Here is a 19,838-nt window from a genome sequence, read left to right as displayed (position 1 = left end):
AAACCCAAGCCTACTCATTCTTTTAAAAATGATTTATTTTTCCAATGTAAGAAGAATAACAGGTTTATTACAGGAAATTTGAAAAAGGCAGGAAGATAGCAAGAAGAAAAAAATATCAACCATAGTCCTACCACCTAAAGAACAACTGTTGTTAAGTGTGGTTATCCTTGTTCTTTAAACAAACCTTAGTTTAGGTCCCATTGCTGATGTGATGTCTTCCTTGAATTTCCTCCTCCAGACCTTCCCTAACATGCTTGTACTACTGTCTTGAACAAGTTAACTTGGTGTATGTCTTGTGTTTCCAACTAGATTGTTAGATCCATGAAGGCTGAACCCATGAGTTATATTTCTTAATTTATCCCAAAACACATATTGGGTTGGTCAAAAGTCTGCTTAGTTTTTTCCATAAAAGACACATTTTTCATTTTTACAATCACTTTATTGATTTGGATATTTTGAGTGTATTGGCTACTTCCTGCATGGTATAACACTGATTGTTCTCAATTAATGTTTTAATTTGATCGCTATCAACTTCAATTGGTCTACACAACCATGGAGCATTGTCAAGTGAGAAATCTCCAGCACAAAAGTTTGCAAACCACTTTTGACATGTTTGATCAGTCACAGGACCTTCTCCATACACTGCACAAATCATTTTTTGTGTGTTTTAGTTGCATTTTTACCTTCCTTGAAATCAAAGAATAACATGGCAAGCAGTTTTATGTATTTTCTTCCATCTTCAATATTAAAATGGCTACACAAAAATTCACCAATTCTGAGAAAATTTTTAAATGAATGCTGATATGACAGCTGTCACAATACAATCTAACAAAATTGTTTTAAATGAAGTTAAAGACAACTAAATGCTACTAGAGCCATCATACCGGGAAAACAAACAAACAAACTTTTTGGCCAACCCAATGCACTGGACCCAGTATTTCTTGACTTATTTAACCTAAGTGAATACAAGCCATTTCAGAAAGGATATAAAATAGGTCAAGTATCTAAGTTATGAAAGCTAAAACTTTCAGGTCACCTGGTTTGGTGACTATTGCTATTCTGTTTCCGGAACTCTTAAAAGCCTATTGAACTAATCTCTTTCCTCACACCAAACTGAATAAGAAGCAGACCGGTTAAGAGCCAAGATTTACTCAAAGATTCTCTATATAAGGCATAAAAGTGAGAGAGAGCATGAGGAAAGTGGGGACAAGGAGGGAGGAAAGGAAAGGGAAGAGGAGAGAAAAAGAGAAGAGGAGGGGAAAGAAGAAAAAGGGAGATAAGAGAAGGGTAGATAGAGTATATAGTCTAGTGCTCAATCCAGTATGTGATTTGCCTCCAGCACCGTACACAGGATCCCATCCACTTGTTCTGAGTCAAACCCGATCTCACGAAGCTCCAAGTGAGGGAGGACAGAAGTAAGGAGATAGCTGACGTGGATACGCAGCCTCGTAAGCTTTGCCAAAGCCCTGTATGATGGAGTGAGGGGGCAGGAGAAGAAATGACATGAAGTCATTAGCCAACAGAACAAAATGAAGCTCCTTAAAAATGGGCCTACATTGCTCAACAATTATGTTTCCATTAGCTACAAAGAAAAGAAGAAAGCACAATGCCACCAAGCACAGGGAGACTGCCTGCAGCTCTCTAAGAAGTAATTCCTCTATCCTTGGTGGCCTACAAATTGATTCAGACTTCCTCCCTTATCTATGACCAGTAACTGGGGTCCTAAGAGATACTTCCCATTAGCACTCACAAGCTGATAACTAAACCCTAGTAATTAACCTTTCTAGGTCATCTCCCTCTGGGGTCCGGTAGGAGACCTGAGCCTTCTGCAGCACTTCCAGGTGTGTCTCTGTCTCCTTCAGTTTCTCTTTTAGTTCTTGCTTTTCCTCTTTGGTTCTTTCTAGTTCAGCTTTCAGAATCTGGAATTCAGCTTGGCGATAGCCCATGTGTTTCTTGCTCCAATACAAGCCTTCCGTTTCCTGCGTACTGTAGGTCACCAATTCATGCTGAATTTTCTTGAATTCAGAATGCCAGTGGTTCCTTTCCTGTTCCAGCTCCTCCACCTGCATTCCAAGAAATAGAAATTCAATGACTTTACATGCTACAAGTGCCAAAAATTGTCCCTAATATATTCACTCAGTTATTTCTCTGCATATATTCCTCTAGTTATGGACCTTTTCAATCCCAAAATATGGGAGGGAAGCCTATTAGGGTTCACCCAATCTGAAACATACCACAGAATGATTCAATGGCTTATCCTGTTTGAAGGCCTCAGAACATGAAATCATCAGAGCTCTAACTCTCTGGTCCCTTGGTTACAATGCCTTCTTATTCCTAGTGGTAAGGTGCTACACTAACCTTTTGCTGGAACAAATTCCTTTCAGCCAGAACACGTTCCAATTTTTCTGTGATTCTTTTCAGTTCTTCCAGCTGTCTTTGGTTCTTCATCTTTGGTGTATGACAACCTCCACTCTCCTCATAGCCTCTTCCTTTTTCCCCAGGGGCTATAGCAGGGGTTGTAGAAGAGGCCACAGAAGGATAAGGCAGTGGGTTCCAGGAGTCAACTGTTTTTCTCCTCTCTGCAAGCTCCTCTCGGTTAAAAGGGATCAGCTGAATGGGAGCTCCTGAATCTCGAACACCTTTTGCAACACCAACAACAGCTACAAAAGGTCCCTTGTTTACTTCTTCCTTGTGTATATTTGTGCCACCTCTGTTAGATTCTTCTGCTACCAATCTTGGCATCTGATCTTCTAATTCTTCAGGGAGCAGGGACCCCTGGTGTTGTTCTTGGGCCCCTGAATACAGAACTGAAACCTCTCTACTTTGACTGGTAGTCTTGTTTGCTTCTGGGTATTCTGGGGAAAGGTACGGTGGTGTGCTTCTCTCAGAACTCGATTTATCATGGCTGTTCTCCCCTTCTGGGTAAGCAACAGCTGCCTCTACCCTCTTGTAAGAGCCAGACATGGAATAATCTAGAGGAGGTGTTGTCATCTCACTCTGGAGCTTTCTTCGTTTCTCCACAGGTTCCTCACCTAGGATCCATTTGTACTTACTGTAAGAAGAAGAGGAAATTAAAATTTAGGCTGTCAAAATATAGACCACCTATATTCTTATCCTATAGAGCCCCTCCTCAAAAATTCCCATATTAAAACTGACTCTAGCTGTTATCCATAGCTCATTTCAGTTTAGGAATACAACTTTACCCCCAAACCCCTAATTTTCCACCTATGCAGTTTGCTGAGACAGCAATTGGTCTTAAGGGAGAAATGAAATAAAAAAGTGTAAGAGTCAGCATCTGGATATAACAGGACCAGGTTGACCCTGATAAGAATTCTGAAAATCGGATTGAAACCAGTCTGACTTAGAAGTTTCAGAAATGCAAGTCAAGGAAGAAAAACAAAAAATACACATGCAAATTCAAGAATTGGAAGATAACGTAATAAATATCCTAGTGGAGTATGTGGAGGAGAACTGAGCCAGCTCATCAATTTTAAAGTGTCACCAAAACCTTCCAGTATCAAAGACTTATGCACATTTTTTTATACTGCAGTGAACACCATACAATTCTTTTACCAGTCAACTAGATTGTGGCTATTGCCCATTATTCACTTGTAAAAGATTGTTAAAACACAGGGTGTTGATCATACACAAGAAAACTGATACAGCCAATTTAAGTCATTTCCCCCTATGACAAAAAATATCTCATTTCTGTTGGGATAAATAGGCACTCCCTCAGTTTTTCAGGAAAGCCCAAAGTAGTGATCTCAATCACCTTCAGTTTCTGGCTGCTACATGCACTAAAGGTTGAATGAACAAACAAAACAACTGTAACCAGTGAAATCCACAGGCAATTTTATATCATGCAGTAGGATGGGACCGTCATTTTAATCCTTACAATTATTCTGCTGTCTCTGCAGAAACCCAAGAAACTTCAAGGTAAACACTGACTTGCAAATTTTCTAAAGGTTATTAATTCAAGATCTTTCTTCAATTTTAATATAAGCCTTTACAAATAGAATTTTCCCTCTGAGTATTTATTTAGCTTCATCCCATAAGTTTTGGGATATTTTGTTTTCATTTTCATCTTCTCAAGATATTGTTAAATTTCCATTTTCATCTTTTACTTACTTGTTATTTTGGAGTGTGTTATTTAATTTCTACATAGCTGTGAATTTTCAAATATCCTTCTGTTGTTGATTTCTAATTCAATTCAATTACATTTGGAGAACATCCTTTGTATAATATCAATCAACCATTTCAAATTTATTTAGGCTTGTTTCATGGTATGACATATGCTTTATCCTGGAGAATATTCCAAGTGCACTTGAAAAGAATATATATTGTACTGCTTGAGAGTGAACTATCCTGTATATGTTACCTTCATTTCTTAAGATACGTCCACTGGATAAAATATTCTTGATTGTAATCAATAAATGTAATGTAATAGAGTACAATCAAAATGAAGAATAAAAATAAATTATCATATCAATAGATGCAGAAAAAGCATTTGATAAAACTCAGCACCCATTTATGATAAAAACATTCAGCAAAGTGGGAAGAGAGGGAACATACCTAAACATAATAAAGGCCATATATGACAATCCCACTGCTAGCATCATACACAACAGGCAAAATCTACAAGTGTTCCCCTTAAGATCAGGAACAAGACAGGGATACTTGCTTTCACCCTTCTTACTCAACATTGTACTGGAAGTCATAGCCACAACAGACAAGAAGAAAAAGAAGGTATTCAAATTGGAAAGGAAGAGATCAAACTGTCTTTATTCACAGATGAAATGATTCTTTACATAGAGAATCCCAAAGATTCCACCAAGAAATTACTAGAACTGATAAGTAAGTTCAACAAAAATAGCAGGATACAAAATTAATATCCAGAAATCAGTTGCATATTTATACACCAATAATGAACTAACAGAAAGGAAAATTAAGAAAACAATCCCATTCACAATTGCTTCAAAAGAATAAAATACCGAGGAATAAACCTAACCAAGGATGTAAAAGACCTGTACTCTGCAAGTTATAAGACACTGAAGAAAGAAATTGAAGAAGATACATAAGTGGAAGCACATACCGTGTTCATGGATAGGAAGAATTAACATCATTAAAATGTCCATACTACCCAAAGCAATCTATATAATTATGTGATTCCTATCAAGATTCCAATGATGCATTTCACAGGACTAGAACAAATATTTGAAAAATCTATATGAAACTAAAATACGGCCCTGATTAGCAACAGCAATTCTGAGAAAGAAAAACAAACTTGGAGGACTCATGCTACCTAGTATCAAACTATACTATAAAGTCACAGTAATCAAAACAGCATGGTACTGGCAGAAAAAGACACATAGATCTATGGAACAGAATATAGAGCCCAGCAATAAACCCACACCTTTATGGTCAGTTAATATTTGACAGAGGAAACAAGCACATACAATGGGCTAACATAGTTTATTCAAGAAATTGTGTTGGGAAAATTGGACAGATACGTGCAGAAATAAACACACTAAGTCACCTTTTTATGCCACACACAAGAATAAATTCAAAATGAATTAAAGACATAAATGTCAGACCAAAACCATAACAATCTTAGAAGAAAACATTGTTTGTAACAATATTTTTTTCTGATATATCTCCTCAGGCAAGGGAAACAAAAGAAAAAATAAACAAATGAGACTACATCAAACTAAAAAGTTTTTGCACAGCAAAAGAAATCATCAACAAAATAAAAAGACAACCCACACAAGGGGAGATGTATCAGTAATATATCTGATAAAGGGTTAATATCCAAAACTTATAAAGAACATACAAAACCCAACACCCAAAAAACAAACAATCCAAATAAAAAATTGACAAAGGACCTGAATAGACACTTCTCCAAAGAGGATATATAGATGGCCAATTGACATAAGAAAAAATGATCAATGTCACTAATCATCAGAGAAATGGAAAGTAAAACCACAATGTGGTATCATCTCACACCTGTCAGAACGGCTATCATCAATAAATCAACAAACAAGTGCTGGTGAGGATATGGAGTAAGGGGAACCATTTTGCTCCACTGGTGGGAATGCAGACTGCTGCAGCCACTGAAGAAAAGAGTATGGATATACCTCAAAAATTTTAAAAATGGAACTGCCTTGTGAATCAGCAATTCTACTTCTGGTAATATACCCGAAGAAATCTGAAACACTAATTTGAAGGAATACAAGCAGCCCTATGTTCATTTCAGCATTATTTACAGTAGCCAAGATTTGGAAGCAGCCCAAGTGTCTGTCAGTAGATGACTGGATAAAACAACTATGGGACATTTACATAATGGAATATAAATTAGCCATGAAAAAGAAGAAAGTTTTACCCTTTGCAACAGCATGGATGGATCTGGAGAACATTATGCTAAGTGAAATAAGCCAGTCAAAGAGAGATAAATACCATATGATTTCAGTCATATGTGGAATCTAATGAGCAAACTGACCTAATAAGCAAAATAGAGACAGACTCATAGATGGAGAGCAGGTTGAGCGCTCTGGGGTGGATGGTTAGGGGGTGGAGGGATTGAACAAAAAGGAAAAAGGACTCATGGACAAGGACAACAGTGTGGTGGAGGAGGGATAAAGGGATAAATGGTAATGAAAGAATACAATAAGTGCGCAGATACCCCTGGCCAGCTCCAGTGGGCGCCAGGCTGGAGGGAAGACCACTTGCGCAGGCTATCCTTGTGCCCGCCCAGGCGGGTGCGGGAACTGTAGGCGGCTGTGGCGCGGGAACAGCGGGCGGCTGTGGCGCGGGAACAGCAGGCGGCGGCGACTCACAGACGCTCACTTCCACTGTGCACCAGTGTCTGGGGCCTTGCCCCAAGGGGCGAAAGACCAACGCCCAGGTCGCGGCTCAGCAGTCCTGAGGCTAGCACGAAGGCCACCTTGCGTGCGATGTGCACGTGCTCACGAGCACCCCGGCTGGCTCCAAAAGGCGCCAAAGGAATGCTGGCCACTGCGGGCACACAACGCTGCTGCAAGGAACAGGAATCTTTGGCCTGCCTAAATAGACCAGCTGTGGATCCAGAAGAAGAAGACAACACATAAACGTTGAACTAAAACTCAAGACAAAGTGGACAGAGTGACTCTCATTCAACTAGTCAAAAGGAAGATCTTACCAAAGAGCATCTCAAATATAACCACACAGCATAAACAAACAACATAAAGGGTATCCCAAGAACATCAGGCTCAGGAGATCAAAGAGCCTGCACCACTGAAAACCCAGATCTCCTATAAAAAATCTCATACCACAAAGGTGGGAAGTAAAAGCAGACAAATCCAAAAAACAAAAACAAGAAGAATCCAACATGGTAAGACGCAGAAACAACCTCTCAATGAAAAGAAAAGAGGAATCCCCAGAAAGAGAGGTAGATGGAATAGACATAGCCCAAATGTCAGACACGGAATTCAAAACAATGGTGGTAAAGAAGCTCAATATACTTGACAACCTTAAAAACAACTATGACAACCTCCAAGGAAGTTATCAGCAGCTCCAAGAAAATTACAGAAAACTTGCAGAGAACTACACCAGCATAAAAAAAAAAAACATAGAAATTATTAAGAAGAACCAGGAAGAAATGAAGAATTCAATCTCTGAACTAAAAAACACAGTAAAATCAGACTAAATGAAGCAGAGGATCGGATTAGTGAGTTAGAAGATAATGTAGAGAAAAACTCCCAGACAATACAGCAAAATGAAAATATATTGAAAAAATATGAACAATATGTAAGGGAATTACAGGATAGCATGAGAAGAAATAATATCAGGATCATGGGAGTAACAGAGAGAGAAGAAGAGGAGCGTGGAATAGGAAAGCTGATAGGAGAACTATTGACAGAAAATTTTCCCAACCTGAGGAGAGAAAAAGTTATGCAAGTTCAAGAAGCACAGAGAGTCCCAATGAAAGAGAACCCCAAAAAACCCACTGCAAGGCACAACATAATTAAAATGGCAACATTCAAAGACAAAGAGAGAATCCTAAATGCAACAAGAGAAAAAACAGCAAATAAGTTACAAGGGAGCTCCGATAAGGCTATCAACCAATTTCTCAACAGAAACACTACAAGTCAGAACAGAATGGTTAAAAGTATTTCAAGCAATGAAGAACAAAGGCCTACAACCAAGAATACACTACCCAGCAAGGCTCTCATTCAAAATGGAAGGTGAAATACGGAATTTCTCAGACAAAGGAAGACTAAAAGAATACATCTCCACCAAACCAGCATTGCAAGAGATGCTAAAGGGAATGTTTTAAGAAAAAGAAGAGCAGAGAAGGTAAGATGGCGGAGGGGTGAGGAGAGGTTGCGGTTTTAGGCTCCGGAGACCCGTCTGCAGTTTGGGCTAATTGCAGACAGAACATCTCAGTGAGCAGCTGGACATTGGTAGGAGTTGAGCCAAGGCACTGCTGGATTAGAGAAAATCCATCTGGGAACAACCTGTTTAGTGAGGATAGTGGAGAAAAAGGGGACGAAACGGGATTCCTGACTGGGGCGGCTGCCCGAGCTGCGGCGGGAAGCACACAAAGGATTTTTGGCGACCACAGGCTGCCCGGAGAGGAGGCAGGCGGAAAGCGGATCTCTGCCCGCTGGCAGAGACGGGACTCGACCAAGTGGCATTGGCGCTGAAGGACAGGAGACAGCGTGCTGCCGGGCAAGTGAGAACATAATTCTCCTTTATATTTTTCTCTAGTGGACGGTGGAGAGGGGAGGAAAGTTTGGGGGTGGTAGGCCGTTCTGGAGGAGGCCAGGCGCAGAGGCGCGCTCATCCACTCCCCAACCCTACCCTTGGGTCGCGGGGCGCGCATAGGGAAGTGCTCTCACTCACTGGCCCAGGTGCGCGGGGCCGTGAGTCCAGGCGTCCCTCGGACACTCCCCAACGGACATAAGATCAGTGCCCCTACGGGCACAGGGAGGGCCCACTGAACAGGCAGAGAACCATGCACAGACACCCCTAGACAGCTCCCGTGGGCGCAGGGCGCCAGGCCGGAAAGCAGACCACTAGCGCAGGCTCTGTTTGTGCCCGCCCAGACGGGTGAGGGAAGGCGTGCGGCTGCAGCACGGGAACAGCGGGAGGAGGCGACCCACGGATGCTCGCTTCCACTGAGCACAAGTGTCCCCGGCCCTGCCCTAAGAGGCAAGAGACCAACTCCCTGTGCTCGGCTAAGCGGGACTGAGGGCACGGGGCGGCGCGCGAGCGCGAAATCACCTCAGCCCGGGGTCAGGGGGCGCCAATCCCGGGGAAAGCTCTCGGGCCCCCTGCGAGTGCAGGGACGCGCGCAGGGATTCCTCGGCGCGAACGCGGAACAGCCGCAGTCCAGCAACAGCAGGAGCCAATCCCGGTGAAAGCTCTCCGGCCGCCCGCAAGTGCAGGGATGCGCGCAGGGATTCCTCGGCGCGAACGCAGAACTGCCGCAGCCCAGCAACAGCAGGAGCCAATCCCGGGGAAAGCGCTCGGGCCGCCCGCGCAGGCAGGGTCGCGCGCAGGGACACCTCGGCACGAACGGGGAACCACCGCGGCCCGGCAGCAGTGGGCTCCAACCGCGGGGCAAACTCTTGGGCCGCCTGAGCACGCAGGGGCTCGCGCGCAAGGGCTCGAGCGCAAGGGCACCTCAACTGGCTCCAGCGGGCAGCAAGGGAGCTCGCCGTGCCGGCAACCGCGGGCGCGCACCATAGCGGCAACCGGGGGCGCACACCAGTCCTGCAAAAAACAAGAACCTCTGACCTGCCACACTAGACCAGCTGCGGACCCAGAAAAAGAAGGCAACACACCAAGGCTAAAACGGAGTAAAAACATCGTTTTTAAAATTTTTTTTTTCCAAATTTTTTCTCCCACATTTTTTCTCCCTTGTTCTTTCTTTCTTCTTAATCATTTCTTTTCTTTTCTTCTTTCTTTATTCTTTTCCTGGGCTTTTTTTGGGGTTTTTTTGGGGGGTATATATATTTTTTTTCAATATTTTTTTTCTCTCTCTTTTTTCTTTCTTTCTTTCTTCTTTATTCTTTCTTTTCTATCTTTCTTTGTTCCTTTCTTTCTTACCTTTTGGGGTTTTCTGGGGGGGTTTGTGGTAAATTTTTTATTTTCTTCTCTTTCTCTCTTTCTTCTTTTCTTCTATTTTCTTGGGGATTTTTTGGGGGGGGTGTTTTTCCTTCACCTCTTCCAATAATAACAAACTTTATCTCTAACGTGTTGCATATAACCTCTCCTTCTCATCCTTTCTCTTTAATCGTTGTTTATTCGTTTGTGTGTCTAGCTTAGCCCCCCTATCACTCTAAATAATATAATATAATTACTATATAAACCCAAATACAATACAATCCCACTTTCTTACTATATTATGTATTTTTCTATCCTTTTCTTCTATTTTTATTAACATACAATGTAAATATTACTAACTGGCTTGCACAGTCTCAAATATTACTAATCTATCACCCCCTCTATCAAAAATTATATATTTCCTCCCCAAAAACAACTCTTATCTATTCTTCTTATAGTATAAAAGCTCAAATCTCTTTACATTTATATTAATACGGGCTAGTTGGCTAACGATAGCAGGATAGAGTGGGGGATACTTTTTGAGGGTGTGGGTCTCCTGCCTGGGCTGTGTGTTTATGTCTTTAACAGCATATCCACAAAAGAACTCAAGACAAAGCGGATAGAGTGATTCTCAACCAACTAGCCAGAAGGAAGATCCTATAAAAGAACATCTGAAATATAACCAAACAGCATAAACAAATGACATAAAGGGTAACTCAAGAACATCAGGCACAGGATATCAAAGAGACTACACCACTGAAACTCCCAGACCTTCGATAAAGAATATTACACCACAAAGGAGGGAAGTCAAAGCAGACTACCCCCCCAAAAAATAAATAAATAAATAAAAACAAAAAGAATCCAACATGGTAAGACGCAAAAATAACCCCTCAATGAAAAGAAAAGAGGAATCCTCAGAAAGAGAGATAGATGAAATAGACATAGCCCAAATGTCAGACATGGAATTCAAAACAATGGTGGTAAAGAAGCTCAATATACTCGACATCCTTAAAATCAACTATGACAACCTTCAAGGAAGTTACCAACAGCTCCAAGAAAATTACAGGGAACTTGCAGAGAACTACACCAGCATAAAAAAAGACATAGAAATTGTTAACAGGAACCAGGAAGAACTTAAGAATACAATCTCTGAACTGAAAAACACAGTAGAATCAGTCAAAAGCAGACTTAACGAAGCAGAGGATCGGATTAGTGAGTTAGAAGATAATGTAGAGAAAAACTCCCAGACAATACAGCAAAATGAAAAACGATTGAAAAAATATGAACAAGATGTAAGGGAATTACAGGATAGCATTAGGAAAAATAATTTAAGGATCATCGGAATACGAGAAGAAGAAGAAAAGGAACATGGAATTGAAAATCCGATAGGAGAAATAGTGACAGAAAATTTTCCGAACCTGATGAGAGAAAAAGCTATGCAAGTCCAAGAAGCAATGAGAGTTCCAATTAAGAGGAACCCCAAAAACCCAATCCAAGGCACATCATAGTTAAAATGGCAACATTCCAAGACAAAGAGAGAATCCTAAAAGCAGCAAGAGAAAAGCAGCAAATAACATACAAGGGAGCTCCGATAAGGCTATCAACTGATTTCTCAACAGAAACATTACAAGCCAGAAGGGAATGGTCAAAAATATTTCAAGCAATGAAAAACAAAGGCCTACAACCAAGAATACTCTACCCAGCAAGACTCTCATTCAAAATAGAAGGTGAAATAAGGAGTTTCTCAGACAAAGGAAGACTGAAAGAATACATCTCCACCAAACCAGCATTGCAAGAGATGCTAAAGGGAGTGTTCTAAGAAAAAAGAAGGAAAAAACAAGAGAGGAGAGGAACAGAGGTACAAAGGGAAATGAATAAATACACATCAATAATAACCTTAAATGTAAATGGATTAAATGCTCCAATTAAAAGACATAGGGTAACGGAATGGATAAGAAAACAGGATCCACATATTTGCTGTCTACAAGAAACACACCTGAAAACAAAAGATTTACACAGACTGAAAGTAAAGGGATATAAAAAAATACTCCAAGCAAACGGACCGGAAAAAAAAGCCGGGGTAGCAGTTCTCATATCAGACAAAATGGATTTCAAAGCAAGGGCAATAAAAAGAGACAAAGAAGGACATTTCATAATACTTAAAGGAACAATCCATCAAGAAGATATGACTTTGATAAACATATATGCACCCAACATAGGAGCACCCAAATACATAAAGCAAATACTAGAAGACCACAAAAAGGATATCAACAACAACACACTCATAGTAAGGGACTTCAACACTCCATTATCAACAATAGACAGATCATCAAAGCAAAGAAACACCAAGGATATACAGGCATTGAACAACACACTAAACCACATGGATCTAACTGACATATATAGAACTTTTCACCCCAAAGAAGCAAAATATACATTCTTTTCAAGTGCACATGGGACATTTTCAAAGATAGACCACATGATAGGTCACAAAACAAGCCTCAACAAATTCAAGAAAATTGAAATCATATCAAGCATCTTTTCAGATCACAATGCCTTGAAACTAGAAATCAACCTCAGAAAAAAAAATCAAAGACACCCAAACTCATGGAGATTGAATAACATGCTATTAAATAATGAATGGGTTAACAATGACATCAAAGAGGAAATCAAGAAATTTCTAGAAACTAATGATAATGAGCACACAACAACCCAAAACCTGTGGGACACAGCAAAAGCAGTCCTGAGAGGGAAGTTTATAGCAATACAGGCATATCTGAAAAGGCTAGAAGAATCTCAAATAAAAAACCTAACCACAATGCTACAAGAACTAGAACAACAACAACAAACAAAGCCTAGGGCAAGAAGAAGGAATGAAATCATCAAGATCAGAGCAGAACTAAATGACATAGAGACTAAACAAACAATCCAAAAGATCAACAAAACTAGGAGCTGGTTCTTCGAAAAATTCAACAAAATCGACAAGCCTCTAGCCAGTCTAATCAAGAAAAAAAGAGAGAAGACACAAATAAACAAAATCAGAAATGAAAGAGGAGAAATCACGACTGATACCTCAGAAATACAAATGATAGTTAGAAATTACTTCAGACAGCTGTATGACAAGAAATTTGACAATCTAGAAGAAATGGACAAATTTCTAGAAACATACAACCTTCCAAAACTGAATCAAGAAGAAGTGGAAAGTCTCAACAGACCAATAACAAAGAAGGAAATTGAAACAGTAATCCAAAATCTCCCGGCACACAAAAGCCCTGGACCGGATGGCTTCACAGGCGAATTCTACAAAACATTCAGGGAAGAACTAACTCCTATCCTCCTCAAACTGTTCCAAAAAATCCAAGAAGAGGGGAAAATCCCAAACTCTTTCTATGAAGCCAGTATTATCCTAATCCCCAAACCAGGTCAAGACACAACAAAGAAAGAAAACTACAGGCCAATATCACTGATGAACATCGATGCTAAAATCCTCAATAAAATATTGGCAAACAGGATCCAGCAATACATCAAAAAGATCATACATCATGATCAAGTGGGCTTCATTCCAGGGATGCAAGGATGGTTTAATATTCGCAAATCAATAAATATAATACATCACCTAAACAGAATGAAAGACAAAAATCACATGATCATATCAATAGATGCAGAAAAAGCATTTGATAATGTACAACACCCATTTATGATGAAAACACTCAACAAAATGGGAATAAAGGGAGCATATCTTAACATAATTAAGGCTATATATGAGAAGCCTGAGGCCAACATCATACTCAATGGACAAAAACTGAAAGCATTCCCCATGAACTCAGGAACTAGACAAGGTTGTCCACTCTCTCCACTCCTTTTCAACATAGTGTTGGAAGTCCTAGCCACAGCAATCAGAAAAGAAAAAGAAATAAAAGGCATCCAAATTGGGAAAGAGGAAGTAAAAATTTCATTATATGCAGATGACATGATAGTATACCTAGAAAATCCTATAAACTCCACTAAAAGACTACTCGATATAATAAGTGAATTTGGCAAAATCGCAGGGTACAAAATAAATATACGGAAATCTAAGGCATTTCTGTACACCAACAATAAAATAGCAGAGACAGAGACAAAAAAGAAAATACCATTTACTATAGGAACAAGAAAATTAAAGTACCTAGGAGTAAACTTAACCAAAGAGATAAAAGACCTGTATTCTGAAAATTACATAACATTGAAGAAAGAAATTAAGGAAGAAACAAATAAATGGAAGCAAATACCATGTTCTTGGATGGGAAGAATCAACATCATCAAAATGGCCATACTACCCAAAGCAATTTACAGATTCAATGCAATCCCTATTAAAATACCAATGACATATTTCACAGACCTAGAACAAATACTCCATAAATTCATATGGAACCAAAAAAGACCCCGAATAGCAAAAGCAATCTTGAGACAGAAGAACACAGCAGGAGGAATCACAACACCAGATATCAAACAATACTACAAAGCCACTGTAATCAAAACAGTATGGTACTGGCATAAGAACAGACATATAGATCAGTGGAACAGAATAGAGAGTCCAGAAATAAACCCAGGCCTCTATGGTCAACTAATCTTTGATAAAGGAGGAAGGAACATAAAATGGAGTGAGAAGAGCCTTTTTAACAAATGGTGCTGGGAGAACTGGATAGGGACCTGCAAAAAAATGAAACTAGACCACCAACTTACACCACACACAAGAATAAACTCAAGATGGATCAAAGACTTAAATGTAAGCCGTGACACCATAAAAGTCCTAGAGGAAAACATAGGCAAGAAAATATCAGATATCTCACGTAACAATCTCTTCACGGATACATCTCCTAAAGCAAGAGAAATAAAGGAAAAAATAAATAAATGGGATTACATCAAACTGAAGAGTTTCTGCTCAGCAAAAGAAAACATCAGCAAGATGAAAAGGAAACCAACCATATGGGAAAACATATTTGCCAATGACATCACAGACAGGGGACTGATTTCCAAAATATATAAAGAGCTGATACGACTAAACATCAAGAAAACAAACAACCCAATTAAAAAATGGGCAAGGGACCTGAACAAACACTTCTCCGAAGAGGACATACAGAAGGTCCATAGACACATGAAAAAATGCTCAACATCATTAGCCATCAGGGAGATGCAAATAAAAACCACAATGAGATACCATTTTACACCAGTCAGAATGGCCATCATCAACAAATCAACAAGCAACAAGTGCTGGCGAGGATGTGGAGAAACGGGAACCCTACTGCACTGTTGGTGGGAATGCAGACTGGTGCAGCCACTATGGAGAACAGTATGGAATTACCTCAAAAGATTAAAAATGGAACTGCCTTTTGAACCAGCGACTCCACTACTAGGATTATACCCGAAGAATCTTGAAACCCCAATTCAAAAGAACTTATGCACCCCTATGTTCATTGCAGCACTGTTTACAATAGCTAAGTGCTGGAAACAACCTAAGTGCCCATCTGTAGATGAGTGGATCAAAAAACTGTGGTACATTTACACAATGGAATACTATGTAGCAGAAAGAAAGAAGGAACTCCTGCCATTTGCAACAACATGGATGGAATTAGAGAGAATTATGCTTAGTGAAATAAGCCAGGCAAAGAAAGAAAAATACCATATGATATCACCTAATACAGGAAACTAAAGAACAACACAAACAAAGGAACTAAATAGAACAAAGAGCAGAATAGCAGTCAATAGGGGGGAGGGGAGAGGGAGAGAAGGGGGATAAGTAAGGGAAGGGTTTAATTAAAGAGCTTGTATGAAAGACTCATGGACATGGACAATGGGGAGGGGTATGATTGTGGGAGAGGGGGTGGGTTGGGTGGGGGAGAGAAATTGGGTGAAAAGGGGACAACTGTAATTGAAAAACCAAAATAAAAAAATTAAAAAAAAAAAAAAAGAACTTATGCACTCCTATGTTCATTGCAGCACTGTTTACGATAGCTAAGTGCTGGAAACAACCTAAGTGCCCATCTGTAGATGAGTGGATCAAAAAACTGTGGTACATTTACACAATGGAATACTATGCAGCAGAAAGAAAGAAGGAACTCCTGCCATTTGCAACAACATGGATGGAACTAGAGAGAATTATGCTTAGTGAAATAAGCCAGGGAAAGAAAGAAAAATACCATATGATATCACCTAATACAGGAAACTAAAGAACAACACAAACAAAGGAACTAAATAGAACAAAGAGCAGAATAGCAGTCAATAGGGGGGAGGGGAGAGAGAGAGAAGGGGGATAAGTAAGGGAAGGGATTAGTCAAAGAACCCATATAAAAGACTCATGGACATGGACAACGGGGAGGGATATGATTGCGGGAGAGGGCGTGGGTTGGGTGGGGGAGAGAAATTAGGGGAAAAGGGGACAACTGTAATTGAAAAACCAAAATTAAAAAAAAAAAAAAAAGAAAAGAAAAAGAAGAAAGAAAGAGGAGAGGAACAGAGGTACAAAGGGAAATGAATAAATACATGTCAATAATAACCTTAAATGTAAATGGATTAAATGCTCCAATTAAAAGACATAAGGTACGGGAATGGATAAGAAAACAGGACCCACATATTTGCTGTCTACAAGAAACACACCTCCAAACAAAAGATTTACACAGACTGAAAGTAAAGAGATACAAAAAAGTATTCCAACCAAACGAACATGAAAAATGAGCTGGGGTAGCAGTACTCTTGTCAGACAAAATGGATTTCAAAGAAAGGGCAATAAAAAGAGACAAAGAAGGACATTTCATAATACTTAAAGGAACAATCCATCAAGAGGATATAACACTGATAAACATATATGCACCCAACATAGGAGCACCCAAACACATAAAGAATATGCTAGAAGACCACAAGAAGAATATTAACAGAAACACACTCATAGTAGGGGACTTTAACACTCCATTATCAACAATAGACAGATCTTCGAGGCAAAGAAAGACCAAGGATATACAGGCATTGAACAACACACTAAACCACATGGACTTAACTGATATATATAGAACTTTTCACTCTAAAGAAGCAAAATATACATTCTTTTCAAATGCATATGAAACATTTACAAAGATAGACCACATGATAGGACACAAAATGAGCCTCAACAAATTCAAAAAAATTGAAACCATATCAAGCATCTTTTCAGACCACAATGCCTTGAAACTAAAAATCAACCTCAGAGAAAAATATCAAAGACATCCAAACTCATGGAGAATGAACAACATGCTATTAAATAATGAATGGGTTAACAATGACATCAAAGAAGAAATCAAGAAATTTCTGGAAATTAATGATAATGAACACACAACAGCCCAAAACCTATGGGACACAGCAAAAGCAGTCCTAAGAGGGAAGTTCATAGCAATACAGGCATATCTGAAAAGGCCAGAAGAATCTCAAATAAAAAACCTAACCCTACAGCTAAAAGAACTAGAACAACAAAACAAACAAAGCCTAGGGCAAGAAGAAGGAAGGAAATCATCAAGATCAGAGCAGAATTAAATGACAGAGACCAAACAAACAATTCAAAACATCAATGAAATTAGGAGCTGGTTCTTTGAAAAAATAAACAAAATCGACAAGCCTTTAACCAGGCTCATCAAGAAAAAGAGAGAAGACCCAGATAAACAAAATCAGAACCGAAAGAGGAGAAATTATGACGAATACCACAGAAATAGAAAAGATTGTAACAAATTATTACAAACAACAGTAGGACAAGAAATTTGACAACCCAGAAGAAATGGACAAATTTCTACAAACATATAACCTTCCAAAACTGAACCAAGAAAAAGTAGAAAGTCTTAAGAGACCAATAACAAAGAAGGAAATTGAAACAGTAATCAAAAATCTCCCTGCACACAAAAGCCCTGGACCGGATGGCTTCACAGGTGAATTTTACAAAACATTTAGGGAAGAATTAACTCCTGCCCTCCTCAAACTATTCCAAAAAATCCAAGAAGAGAGAAAAATCCCAACCTCTTTCTATGAAGCCAGTAGTACCCTAGTCCCCAAACCAGGTCAAGACACAACAAAGAAAGAAAACTACAGGCCAATATCACTGATTAACATAGAAGCTAAAATCCTCAATAAAATACTGGCAAACAGGATCCAGCAATACATCAAAAAGATCATACACCACGATCAAGTGGGATTCATCCCAGGGATGCAAGGATGGTTTAATATACACAAATCAATAAATATAATACATCACCTAAACAAAATGAAAGACAAAAATCACATGATCATATCAATAGATGCAGAAAAAGCATTTGATAATGTACAGTACCCGTTTATGATGAAGACACTCAGCAAAATGAAAATAGAGGGAGTATACCTTAACATAATTAAGGCTATATATGAGAAGCCCGAAGCCAACATCATACTCAATGGACAAAAACTGAAAGAATTCCCCCTGAAATCAGGAACTAGACAAGGCTGCCCATTTTCTCCACTCCTATTCAACACAGTGTTGGAAGTCCTAGCCACGGCAATCAGAAAAGAAAAAGAAATAAAAGGGATCCAAATAGGGAAAGAAGAAGTAAAACTATCATTATATGCAGATGACATGATAGAATACATAGAAAACCCTATAAACTCCACTAAAAGACTACTTGATATAATAAGAGAATTTGGCAAAATCGCAAGGTACAAAATAAATATACAGAAATCTAAGGCATTTCTGTACACCAACAATAAAATATCAGAGACAGAGACAAAAAAGAAAGTACCATTTACTATAGCAACCAGTAAAAATAAAGTACCTAGGAATAAACTTAACCAAAGTGATAAAAGACCTATACTCTGAAAATTACGTGACATTGAAGAAAGAAATTAAGGAAGATACAAATAAATGGAAGCAAATACCATATTCTTGGATGGGAAGAATCAACATCATCAAAATGGCCATATCACCCAAAGCAATTTACAGATTCAATGCAATCCCTATTAAAATACCAATGACATATTTCACTGACCTAGAACAAATACTCCAAAAATTCATATGGAACCAAAAAAGATCCCGAAGAGCCAAAGCAATCTTGAGACAGAAGAACACAGCAGGAGGAATCACAATACCAGACATCAAACAATACTACAAAGCCACTGTGATCAAAATAATCTGGTACTGGCATAAGAACAGACATATAGATCAGTGGAACAGAAAAGAGAGCCCAGAAATAAGTCCAGGAACATACAGTCAACTAATATTTAATAAAGGAGGAAGGAACATAAAATGGAGTGAGAAGAGCCTCTTTAACAAATGGTGCTGGGAGAACTGGACAGGGACATGCAAAAAAAATGAAACTAGACCGCCAACTTACGCCACACACGAGAATAAACTCAAGATGGATCACAGACTTAAATATAAGCCATGAAACCATAAAAGTCCTACAGCAAAACATAGGCAGAAAAATTTCAGATATCCCACATAACAATATTTTCATGGAAACATCTCCTAAGGCAAGAGAAATAAAGGAAAGAATAAACAAATGGGACTACATCAAACTAAAGAGTTTCTGCTCAGCAAAAGAAAATATCAGCCAGATGAAAAGGAAACCAACCATATGGGAAAACATATTTGCCAATGATATCTCAGACAAGGGAATGATCTCCAAAATATATAAAGAGCTTATATGACTCAACATCAAGAAAACAAACAACCCAATTAAAAAATGGGCAAAGGACCTGAACAAACACTTCTCCGAAGAGGACATACA

At 39.1% G+C, this 19,838-nt stretch overlaps 1 protein-coding gene across 2 annotated transcripts in view; it reads right to left on the bottom strand.

Annotated features, from left to right (window-relative positions):
• Positions 1 to 17: 17 nt before the first annotated feature.
• MORC4 (MORC family CW-type zinc finger 4) overlaps positions 18 to 19,838 on the bottom strand; it is a 91,401-nt gene continuing 71,580 nt past the window's right edge. Inside the window, exons 15-17 of one of the 2 annotated variants that reach the window (XM_090263978.1) lie at positions 2,359 to 3,052; positions 1,780 to 2,063; positions 18 to 1,466 (exon numbers count right to left, since the gene is read on the bottom strand). In XM_090263978.1, coding sequence (XP_090120104.1) covers positions 1,313 to 1,466; positions 1,780 to 2,063; positions 2,359 to 3,052 — 1,132 coding nt within the window. In that variant the 3' untranslated portion in view covers positions 18 to 1,312. The remainder of the gene's footprint in view (positions 1,467 to 1,779; positions 2,064 to 2,358; positions 3,053 to 19,838) is intronic. The other variant, XM_090263979.1, reaches the window with a different exon arrangement.

The sequence above is a fragment of the Furipterus horrens genome, unplaced genomic scaffold (genome assembly GCF_987537825.1).
Source record: "Furipterus horrens unplaced genomic scaffold, mFurHor1.1.pri manual_scaffold_17, whole genome shotgun sequence".
NCBI classification, from domain to species: Eukaryota; Metazoa; Chordata; class Mammalia; order Chiroptera; family Furipteridae; genus Furipterus; species Furipterus horrens.
This window is presented reverse-complemented; position numbering and strand designations above follow the sequence as displayed.